The sequence below is a fragment of the Pyrus communis genome, chromosome 14 (assembly GCF_963583255.1).
Source record: "Pyrus communis chromosome 14, drPyrComm1.1, whole genome shotgun sequence".
Taxonomy (NCBI): Eukaryota; Viridiplantae; Streptophyta; class Magnoliopsida; order Rosales; family Rosaceae; genus Pyrus; species Pyrus communis.
Window position 1 is genome coordinate 17,726,014 of NC_084816.1, and position 12,569 is coordinate 17,738,582.

Consider the following 12,569-nt stretch of genomic DNA (forward strand, 5'->3'; position numbering starts at 1 on the left):
CATAAGGCGTTATGTGTTGTAGTATAATCATGTGATAAAATCATTAAATAATGTAAATGGTGTAGTTTGGGTGTAAAGAATAATGATGGTTCTAGGTGGATGTGTCAATAGTCATGTATGAAAATAATTATAATAAAGCTGGCAAGACTAAATTGTGTGTCAGACAAGTGGTCTTGTAATAAACATTAAATAATAATATAAAATATTAATAGACAATGATATTGGGAAAACGTAATGATGGGTTTCTTTCAGGCCTGGCTGACAATATCAAAAGGGGATAATAATAGAATTATTATAAGAAAGCTTATCTTCTTCCTGATTTTCCCGTAGGTTTTTTCAGAAAGTGGAATAGAGACTTGATTGTACCATGCCATGAATGATTAAAGTTTCACTTTATCATTTAAATAATGATACCCATGTGCCTAATGGATTAAAATAATAAAATGTATGTGATGTGATATGTTTTTAGTCAACATAATATTAAAATAATAAACAATAAGCTGTAAAGGAAGATAAAGATGCTTTTATCTTCTTCGTGAGTTTTTCCAGATAGTGGAATAGGGACCTGACTTCTCTGATTGTATCATGCCATGAATGATTAAAGTTTCACCCTCGACTACGAGCGGTTTGGGACCTTGATTGAAACTTGCAGAACTCGCTGTGCTGAACGTCCAAGGAGACGGGACTATACCCACTCTAGATGGTTAAGCCCGCCGTGGCAAAGTTGGTTCCGTGCGTGAAGTTGCTTCCCACATAATCAAGATATGCGCTAAGATACGGTAATGTGAGCCTGTCAGTTGCAGTAACGGATGATAGCTTGCAGGGCAGTGGAAGTAGGACTCTCCGTGGGGCAAACGCATCTCACCGAAAAGTGGAAGATTGAGCAAGGTAGTGCTTGATTTTAGTCCCCTGCTAAAGGTTGACATGGACTGATGGGATGATGTCGATGGCAACCTGCCTTGTCAAAGATGCCACGAAGATCAAACCCGATGCGTTTGCTTTCTTGGCAGCTACCTTTGCCTTAATGGTCCTATGTTTGAGAAGCATAAAATTACTCTTCGAACCGCAAACTTTGATTTTATCCAATTCCCTAGCCTGCAAAACTAAATATATGGTTGCATCTCACCGAAAACTGCAGACAAGCCGATGCTGTCAAAGTTTAAGTTGCCGAAGTTGAATATGGCCGGATATTTGCATGGAGATGACGAGGCTGGGATTTGGGTTTTTCTAGGATTTATGGAATTTGGTTTTTTGCAGATCCACGGTGGAGATAGATGGTTTGATGAAAAAAAATGAAAGAGAACCGACATAGCTTTTCGTGTCGATTCCCACAGACGGTGCCAAATGTTGATGCACAAAATCGGCGAGGACTTTGGTACAACAGAAAGTGTGAAGTTTATGACCTTCGCTAGGTTGCTCTGGTCATTAGTGTGAATAAGTATGTAAATGAATAGAGATAGGGAAGCAAATAACATAAGATGTATCGTGGTTCACCTCAAGTTGAGGCTACGTCCACATTGGTGTTGATTCTATTTCACTATGTAAATGAATGTTGAATATACATGGAGGCTGTAGAGGCAGTGTTTGCTCTCTTTGCTATTCTGTTTGCCTCCTTCCTCTAGTGAGTGCGAGGGAGCCCTTTTATATAATAAGGGTTTCCTCCCTTCTTACATGAATCATGGGCTAAGTAATGAAGCCCAAATACTGATGCCCAATATATGGTACAACAAACCTTATTAACTGAAAATGAGATGTACAATGACGAATGCAAAATTACAAATATCGAATATATGTCCGTTTGGATATTGTATCTGTTAAAAAGTTTAATTCTACTTACATGAAGGTCCATTAAGTCAGAAACAATGGCATTTGAACTCTCAACTGCTTAAATCTACTTACATGAAGGTCCATTGAGTCAGAAGCAATGACATTTGAACTCTCAAATGCAACAATTCCCACGGCTTCAAGATTTATAGATGAAATCGAGAAAATAGTAGCTACTAGTGATGTTGCTAATGTTGAAAGAAAATAAGGTCTAATTGCTACATTAAATCACATAGAAAATTAAGAAATAAGTCATGCAATTATAAATCAAAGTAATGCATGCACATGAGTAACTAATGTTAAATGAACATTACATAGATTAGAAAAACTTGAAAATTCGGTCGAGGCAAAGTGTTAGACACTCTGTCCTTAAGACAAGTTTACGCCCAACTACAGTGCTTATGGTTGATTAGCGCTTGTCTTCCAAGATACAACGACCACGTCCTTGTAATAGTAGTACTCCAAATCACAAGGCTCCATGAACCACGATTGTGTTGAAAACTCTCTCATATGGACTCAATGAGACTCTTTAATATTTAGTGCACTCTATGTATGATTATGTAAAACAATGAAAAGTTATCTTATGTTTATAGGGGGCTTCCCTATTTATAGAATTTTAGATACCTCTTTGGAAAACATGTGATTATTCATGAAGAATAAAAAGTTGCAATTCTTCATTTAAACAAACACATCTTTCTACCAAAAGGCTCTACTTCTAATTTCCATTTAATTAATAAAATTAATGTAATAATATTATTATTAAATTTTCCAACAACTAATTTTCTTAATTAACTCTATGAAGATTTAGGTTGCATAAAGAGACTGAATAATATGCTAGATGTATTATTACAAGAAATATGGAAATAAAAGAGCATAAAGGGATGGGAGAGTGCGAAGAGAGAGAATGGAACTAGCCCAAACCTACATGTCAATGTTTTATTGACCTATTCATAATTATTACAATTATTTCATTGATTCTTTCAAAAAATAAAAAAAATCCATTGATATGGCTAATTAGTAAAGATTCTAACCTTTGGTTAAATAACCTTTATATATATTTGTAACGTTCCAAAATTTAATTGGAAGCAAAATCCAGTGATAGGCCAAAACAATAACATGGTTAACATTTACGCTATTAACCATAATAAATTTCTTTACTTGACAATTATTATAAATTTATTTCGGTTACTTTATGGCTACATCTAACTTCTCTGTTAGATTGCCTACGTACCCTTAAATGAGATTAAGCTGTTCGTAGTTCACTGTTTACTAAAAACATTCAAGTGGCGGGTATGTTCCATACTAGATTCAAACAATCGGAACACATCAAAAGAATATCAAATATGAAATCAGAATATCGAATTTAACTTAAATAGGCAACTCGGCCCACTGGCCACACGCCGCCACAATTGGCATTTTTCGGCGAACGAAAACCCAATTTTTTGACTAACTCCAAAAATTACCAAATTTTACAGACATGTAGAGCTCAATGAGGGAATTTTTTTTTCAAACCTGGGCTGAAGTCCAATTCGACCAAGAAGATGTCTGAAATCACCTCGATCCGCCGGAAACCCTAAAATGGGTGTTTTTCGATTCGACTCCCCCGCTGCACCGCCACCTCGAAACTTGTTTGGGGTTTGTTCTTGGGTTCAAGAGGAGTCTTTTGGTGGTGGTAGTGGTAGAAGGAAAACACTTTAGAAATTGTCGATCGCCAGCGAGGAACCATCGCACCCATGGGTGATGTTTTTTGCGAAACAAAGGCCAAAATGGTTCAGATTTTTTATGGAAATGGGATAGTGGAGGTCGGGGTGGAGTGTGCAGGTGGTGGTTCGGTGGAATTCATCAGAAAAACCAATAAAATCGCTGGAATTTGCTACCCAGAACCGGGTTAGGTCACGTAGGGAAACAGGTCAAAAAGGGGATCTGGTTCCCTCATTTCCGTCATTTCCTCCCTTCCTGATTGGGCAGCCCTTCTCTATTTTCCCTCATTTCTCCTATCTTTTCTCCATCCTAGCTCATATGTGGCGCCCATATTACTGCTCCCGCAAAACTGGAGCTTTCCAGATCAATGGTCAAATGACCAATTTACCTTTACCTTCGCTCATTTATATCTCCTTCGTTATAACATCGTTTTACGAACAATTTTCGCCTACGTGCTCATAGGATCAACCTCTATCCAAATATGCCAATAAATACGGTGAAACATATAAGGATAAAATATGTCCTCGTATAATTATGTTTAGCCAACTAAGGGCATTTTTGTCTTTTTATCACTTTTCGAACAAATATACTTCGTAGATATAAATACGTCGTAACTCTAAATATGACTATAAAATACGTAATTAATAATAGAGTCCAGGAACATGATTTCACATTTTCGTTCATTTGAATTTCATAATCATCAATTAATTTGAAATTCATAACTAAATCACATATTTTAAAAAAATTGTCAAAGTATTACAATATTTATCTTAGAAACAATAATTAATATAGACATGGACACGTGAAAATAAATTTTAAATATTAAAAAAAAATGGGAAAAAAATCAGAAAAAATCAAATAAAATAAAAAAAAAAATCAAACGGTTACATATAATTACTAGGTTTTTAAGATGTAGGAAAATTCATGTATGAAATTCTAAACAACAATTTTGATAGACATGGACACGTGGTATAATCATAGTCACTTTTTAAAATTAATCTCATCCGGTCAATACTAAATAAATAATTGAATTATGCATTAAAAAAATTGTGAATAGTAACAACCATGTCATTATTCATAATGGGTTGAGAGTGAATAGTACCAACCATGACAATTTACCTTTTATTTTTTATAACAAACGATAGTATCTAAATTGTGACATCCCACATCGTCCAGGAGAGTGATCCTTATATGTATATTCTCATCCCTACCTAGCACGAGGCATTTTGGGAGCTCATTGGTTTCAGGTTCCATGGGAACTCCGAAGTTAAGTGAGAAGTGTGCGAGAGCATTCCCAGGATTGGTGACCCATCGGGAAGTTCTCGTGTGAGTTCCCAAAAACAAAACCGTGAGGGCGTGGTCGGGGCCCAAAGTGGACAATATCGTGCTACGGTGGTGGAGTGGGCCTGGGAAGTGGTCCCCCCCGGGCGGGGATGTGACAATTTGGTATCAGAGCCTAACCCTGGCCGTGGTATGCCGACGAGGACATCGGGCCCCTAAGGGGGGGTGGATTGTGACATCCCACATCGCCCAGGGGAGTGATCCTTATATGTATATTCCCATCCCTACCTAGCACGAGGCATTTTCAGAGCTCATTGGTTTCGGGTTCCATGGGAACTCCTATAAGATCCCACATCGCCCAGGGGAGTGATCCTTATATGTATATTCCCATCCCTACCTAGCACGAGGCCTTTTGGGAGCTCACTGACTTCGGGTTCCATGGGAACTCCGAAGTTAAGCGAGTAGTGCGCGAGAGCATTCCCAGGATGGGTGACCCATCGGGAAGTTCTCGTGTGAGTTCCCAAAAACAAAACCGTGAGGGCATGGTCGGGGCCCAAAGCGGACAATATCGTGCTACAGTGGTGGAGCGGGCCTGGGAAGTGGTCCCGCCCGGGTCGGGATGTGACAATTTGGTATCAGAGCCTAACCCTGGTCGCGAGTGTGCCGACGAGGACGTCGGGCCCCTAAGGGGGGTGGATTGTAAGATCCCACATTGCCCAGGGGAGTGATCCTTATATGTATATTCCCATCCCTACCTAGCACGAGGCCTTTTGGGAGCTCACTGGCTTTGGGTTTCATAGGAACTCCGAAGTTAAGCGAGTAGTGCGCGAGAGCATTCCCAGGATGGGTGACCCATCGGGAAGTTCTCGTGTGAGTTCCCAAAAAAAAAAACCGTGAGGGCGTGGTCGGGGCCTAAAGCGGACAATATCGTGCTACGGTGGTGGAGCGGGCCTGGGAAGTGGTCCCGCCCGAGCCGGGATGTGACAACTTCGAAGTTAAGCTAGTAACGCACGAGAGCATTCCCAGGATGGGTGACCCATCGGGAAGTTCTCGTGTGAGTTCCCAAAAACAAAATTGTGAGGGCGTGGTCGGGGCCCAAAGCGGACAATATCGTGCAACGGTGGTGAAGCGGGCTCGGGAAGTGGTCCCCCCCCGGGTCGGGATGTGACAATCTAAACTAAGAAAGTGAGAGAGTGAGTTAAACCTTATTGTGGGCTTGCCATAAAATGTGATTCAACTTCGCATTTGGCGTGAATCGAATCTAATACCTCTCATGTATAAATAAGGTAGAATACCACTAGACTATAGTACCAAGTGGCGGCAATTTACTATTTTAAGTGAATGGTAACTATCATAAGTCTAGTCCTACATCCAAATTCCCTTAATAGGTGATAATGCTCTTAGGGGGTGTTTGTTTGGGCTCACTAAGTTTCATTGGACTGGATTACACTAATTATTAGTGTAGTCCCATGTTTGGTAGGCAAAGGGACTAGGTATAATGAGATTAGTCCTCACTCGCTTCGACTATCTCCTTCGCTAGGAGTTCTTCGCGAGGACCCCCAAATACCACAGGACTGCCTAAGCCCGTTGTCGAGAGAGAGTCGTCGCTCGTCCTCGTCTGCTTGCTCCTTTTCCTGCTCCGTCATCCTCGTACTGCTCGCCCTCTCGTCATCATCTACTCCTAGTCTGGTAAATTTCGAATCTGACGATTTATTTCTTTGATTTTGTTTTAGATCGTTAAATTATTACTGGGTTTTTATCGATTCGTTGTTTTGGGTTTGAAAACTGTGAAAATTTGGAATTTTTACATCAAAGATTGTCAATTTTGTAGATAAATTTAGTTTTCTTGAATTTTGTGGTTTTGGATATTTTTGATTTGGGTTGAATTTCATAAATCAGTAGTGGCTAAGTGGTCCGAGGCGGGTAGGTGATTAGCGTCGTTCAAATTGTTTGTCTATGTACTTTGCAATGACTCTGCAATACTCTGCAATGGCAGTAGCCTGGTGCACGGGGCTGTACATTTGTTCATATTAATATCAGTAATTAGGTGTTATATGAGGAAAGTAAAATGATAATTATGGTGCAAATTTTGATTAGAAAATTAGTATTAAGGACAAAGAATTGTGTGCGTCAGCATGTGGTGCTCTTGTCTATTCTTATCATGTCCACAATTTGATGTATATACAAGGCTTTGGATGTAGATGCAAGCTTTTGATTAGAAACCTAGTATTAAGGACAAAGAATTGAGATGCAGATGCAGAGCTTTGGAGTTTGGGTGTTGTTTTTGGTAAATTATTAATAAATAAAATTCGAAACTTGGGGCCAAATTCATTAATTGTTTGTCTATGTATCTACTTCGATTATATTTCAATTGCTTTTTACAATTGTTCATTAAATCTCACTTATGTAAATAAATGCAGAAAACTGTTGTTATTTGATTCCTTGTGCTGAAATACTTCAGTTTTATTTGTAGTTCTTGGTTTTCTTGCATGGTATTTGTCCGGGAAGATCAAAGTGTTTGATCACAGAGGCTATTCCGCAAAGCTCTGCATTGTATTTCTTCCATTACTATGTGCTGCACTCGTGGGAATCTCTCGTGTTATGATTACTGAATCATTGGCAGGACGTCTTCGCCGGAGGTCTTGTAGGAATTGTCATAGCTTCGATTTGTTACTAGCAGTCCTTACCTCTCCTAAACCAGCTGGATGGTGGGGCACCTTAGGTGTATTTCCACATGCTGGGTGCATATATGGATGTTGGCGTGTCCTTATCTTTGGCCACGAGGTTAAGCTCTCTTCGTATGCGATATGCGAAGAACAGATATTGAGAGTCCAGACTCGAGTGCGCCAGTCCACTAGTTACTGGAAGAAGGGAGAAGATCCTGAGTTGAGATTGTATGCCAAATAGAAATCATATAGAACGTATATATACATTTTGTATACACAACGAAGTACTTCATTCAATGACTCCATATCATATGTGTAGCTCCTAACATCATTCTTCATTAAATGAAAATTTTATAATTTTATATTAAAAAAATGTATGATTTTTGTTCTGAATTGCTTTGTTGGTCTTTTGGGTGACGAATGGGATGGTTTTTCGTTATCGTGCTTTTTAGTCCGAAACTGCACCAAATGCATCATTAAGTTAATCCAGCTTAGTCTAATCTAAGCCAGTCCAACTTAATCTTTGAAGCTAATTTAGTTTGAGATAGTCCGGTTCAATAAATGCACCCTTAGAGACTACAAGCATTCCAATTCAAACCCAACTGAAGCCCACTTTGAGAGATTAATCTAAATGGGCCTTAGCTTAAATGAATACGTAAGGCCGAACTAAATAGGCCGAATAATGTACGACAGTTGGGTGGAGAGAGACAGGCGCAAACTTTGTTTTGATTTAATTTAAGAGTGTTTGGAAGTGGTGGTAGGTCTCTAGGTCTCCCATCTCATTAACACAGTGTCTCTCTCTGCACTCGGATCACACGGAGAAGAATCAAAGAAAAATGTCAGGCGTCACGAACCAGGAGGAGGACAAGAAGCCCACCGATCAGGCCGCCCACATCAACCTCAAAGTCAAGGGCCAGGTCCTCTCTCTCTTAGGGTTTTGTTTCTGTTTATGGAAATTTGTGTTAATCTTGAGCAACATATACCCTGGAAAACTGAGTTTTGTTTTGTTTGTATGTTTTTGGTTTTGAATGTTTCATCAAGCATGTTTTGTCTCTCCTATGTTTTATGTTTTTTTTTTTCCCTTGATAGAATTTTCCCATATGAGTTACGATTTGCTATTTTTCCTAAATTTTAGAAATTTTGTGATGTTTGCTATTTTGATTTTTTTATATTTTAATTTCTTTGCATGTGCCCTTTATTTTTTGATGTGGTGCCTGAAATTGCTGTTCAATAAACCTTGAACTGACCTTATTTTCTTAATATTTTAGAGATTAGGGATTGTTTTATGAAAGAGGAATTTGATTTCAGCCTTGAATGTTTTCTCCTTTTACTTTACAAATTTTTGGAATTTTACGAAGCGATCTTAAGGTTTGGTGACAATGGATACGTTGGTGCTCTTCGTATGTGATTTATTGCTAATGCGGAAAATATTTTGGTTTGATTATGTAGGATGGGAATGAAGTGTTTTTCAGGATCAAGAGAAGTACCCAGCTGAAGAAGCTTATGAATGCTTACTGCGACAGACAGTCGGTGGAGTTCAACTCTATTGCATTCCTGTTTGATGGCCGTCGTCTCAGAGCCGAGCAGACCCCTGATGAGGTTCGTTTCTTTCTCGCTCTCCCGATATGTCAGTATGTGTGTGAATGTTGATTTTGATGTTTGGTTATCGAATTCTGACTGACTATTATTTCTTCTCCTGCAGTTGGAAATGGAAGATGGGGATGAAATAGATGCAATGCTGCATCAAACTGGAGGTTCTTTTGCCTAATCAATGAATATGGAAGGTTGTTTTCCTAGTAAGAGCTAAGTATATGTAGACTATCTCGAAGGGTGATGTCTGTACTTTTAGTATCTATCAACGCTACTAGTCGTATTTAAGCTTTCTTGCTAGATGATTGTCAATACTTGGCAATTGTGTGTGTATTAAGTACGGTTTTATGGTTTCAAAGTATATGAGGTATGGTTTCTCCTCTACTTTCTTTTTGTGGCTTATGCTTGTATTCTTGGCACTAGTATCTGGCTGTTCTTCATGCGACTTGTATTTCTTTTCGTATGTCAATGGTGGTCTACAGGTTTGTGAATAATGGTTGAAGTTTGATCATGAGGGAGCAGATGGATGCATCATGAGATGGTCTGCGTGACAAATCCTTGGCTGTCAATTGACTTGTCAAGATGAAATTGTTGCTTGACTTGTCAATTGCTCGTTGAATCTTGAGGATGATCATCGTGGGTGATTAGTGTTGGTTTTGGATACAAGACCATGAATCACTTAAAAAATCAACGACATTGTGACACGAAACTTTGTCATCATTGACACTTGATGAAGTGTTGTTAGCATTTAATTTGTTCTTAGCTGCTGCTTCACATTTGTTTTCCAGCCCGGCTTACTTTTTTCGCCCTTTTGCATTAGGAAGCAGTTTGTCCTGTCTGAGCTTCTCTGCTGTCAGGTCATCGTAGGATCATTTAGGGGTTTCTTTGGTACCTAGCTTTGGAGTGGATTGGATAACTCGTGAAATTCAAGCTATGTTGAAGGTGGAGGTGATTAGACATGAAAGAAACAATCCATCTCATTTCTTCCGTTGACATCCTTGAATACAGTGAGTTAGCTAATCCATTGCATTGCTAGACACCAAACAAGCTCTTAAGTTTGAGTGTTTTAGTACTTCTTTTGGTAAACTTATTGAAATAGTATTTTACCTTTCAATAGCTGTCATAGTACTCTCTGATTTTTGGATGAAATTTGGGGCAACACCAACTTATTGTTAAAGAGTGCTTTGCCTGTTGCATTTGCTTGGTAGATTTGAGTTGTTTGATGTTCGATCGAAATACTTGAACAGTACACTCTGTTTTCAGCAACGAAATACTTTATGATCTTCCATCTTGCAACTCCTTCTGCACCGCGATTACCAGCTTACGACCATGGATTGTTTTCAAGAAATCAAGGGGTTGACGGTGGCCGCATCTAACCTGATGGACCGACGTTGATGGTTGCAACATCCCGTCGGACGACCTTGGCCTGTTGCCAAACCAGGGGACCAAAATGTCGAAAGCGTGTGCCATCCTCTACCAAGTTTTCTTTGCTGTGAAAAGGAATTTTCTGATCCAACTCTCATCTCTTGTTCTATGTGTTCACCTATTACTGATTACATAAAGGCTGTGGCGAACATTTATTAATTGGTGATGCTATTGAGACTAATTCTTAGTTGAGTTTGAATAGACCATTGCGGATGAAAAATTGCTGTGTACGGCGTTCTTTTTGTCAAACGATAGTGTAATTTATTAACATCAACAACAAAAATATTTAAGAGTCGGATTGGCTTCAGAGGCATCCCACTCATAACACTCTCTGCTTTAAAACCAAACGTAGCTACATGAAGAAATTTTTGTTGTGATTGAAATATGGTGGTATATCACGTATCCGCAATAATCATTAACTGGAACACGGATGGTACACTATGCGTTCACCGCTTGATTACTGCACCTTCGAGGATAGAAGCCAAGCCAAGCTGCCAAACACAAGGGTTTGCAAATGGGAAGCAAGGACACGAATGTCGATAATCCCTTCCACCCATCTCCGTTGTCTTCCCATTGCACAACCATATAAAACCACCGCATTAGCAAAACCTCGTTCCAAGCATGCCGTCAATCCCGCTCTAACAGCCTCCACCTCCGCCTCCGCCATTAGATTATACTAAAACTGCAAAAGAAACCACCAGCTCCACCACCCCTTTGAAGCACCCTGTAGGTGGAGAAACCCCAAGCATGCCGTCAATCCCGCTCTTACTGTCTTAGCCTCCGATTCCAGAGCCGCTTCTTTCTCTAGAGATGGAGAAACCCCAAACGCAGAGTTTGTGATCTTCCTTGTCATTATCGATGGGGTTTGAAAACTGCTGTCAGATTCTTGTGATGGGACTTGTGACTATAGATAGGCTTTGAAAGTTGACGGCAGCAACTGTCAGTTTCTTCTACCTTTGTTCTCACCCCTTCTCTCTCCTAAAATGGAGGAGGAGTTGGTTCGGCCCCCCCCCTTGGATTCAGTTTTTGCCTGGTGGAAGAAAGCGATAAACCAAAAAAGCAACTGCACGTAGCAGTTTCAAACCACGCCATGTTCAACTTCTCTCCTGTGGAGTTGCAGGCTTTTATTTGACACTTTAAAAATTTCATTCTACACTCTTCATCAGTGTATTTTTCTTTCTAAATATGAAAAGTTTGAAATGTAAAATGAGATTTTTGGAATGTCAATAACAATTCCATCGTTCTATTCTTTTTTTGTTCTTGGATTATTTGACTTACTATTTTACAAAAATGCCCCCTTAAAAATTATATCTTTTTTTTTGTTTTTGAACAAATGATATTATTTATATTAAGGAGTGTACGCTTAACTTCATAATAAATTAGTAATAATGTTGTTCAAACTCGTCAAATAATCTAAAATCTCACACTTACAAATACAAATGTATCAATGTATAAACCATGTCCTTCAGTTTGGTTTTCTCCCTCTCCTTCCACTTTTTTTTTCACGTTGATTTATTTTCATTTCCCAGGAATTTCACTTCAGTTGATTTTTTTTTGTTTGAGGGGCTTTTATGTCCAAATATTTTAAGTCCTGGGATACTGAATTTTTTTATTTTTTAATACTAGAGATTAGAGATTAGAGACTAGTAAAGATGTATCGATGTATAAAAATTAAAAAAAAAATGTAAATTTAATTAGCATTTGATAATTAATACACTCGTGAAATTTATTCAAAAATTATATTTGTAGGATACGTTGGCTTTCCAAATTTAAATGCCCAACCAACGTCTTATAAAACCAGCACTGCCTCCAGATACCTTTCCATGTACAGAAAGGTTATGCAACTAAAATCTGGCTAAGAAAATATTTGGGGCAAAATTATGCCAGATATTATTTCCTGAATTTGGTCAAAACGTTGATTAGGTAAGCCTGATTTAGCGTGGGAGCACTTGATATGTATTTAGTCAATTTCAAAGCTCAATCAGGAGTCTTTTATTTTGTGGAATTTTTTGCTTCTAATTCTTATTTATTATTGATTTAAATTAATTATATTTTAACGACTGTAAATTATTGATAGAAATG

The 12,569-nt window shown here is 38.7% G+C and overlaps 1 protein-coding gene across 2 annotated transcripts in view; it reads left to right on the forward strand.

Annotated features, from left to right (window-relative positions):
• The window catches only part of LOC137715753 (small ubiquitin-related modifier 1), a 67,405-nt gene extending 57,959 nt beyond the window's left edge, over positions 1-9,446 (forward strand). Inside the window, exons 2-4 of one of the 2 annotated variants that reach the window (XM_068455096.1) lie at positions 8,266-8,389; positions 8,922-9,071; positions 9,175-9,446. In XM_068455096.1, the coding sequence (XP_068311197.1) occupies positions 8,309-8,389; positions 8,922-9,071; positions 9,175-9,240 (297 nt within the window). In that variant the 5' untranslated portion in view covers positions 8,266-8,308 and the 3' untranslated portion in view covers positions 9,241-9,446. Of the gene's footprint in view, positions 1-8,230; positions 8,390-8,921; positions 9,072-9,174 lie in introns of those variants that run through there. The other variant, XM_068455095.1, reaches the window with a different exon arrangement.
• The last annotated feature ends 3,123 nt before the right edge of the window (positions 9,447-12,569 follow it).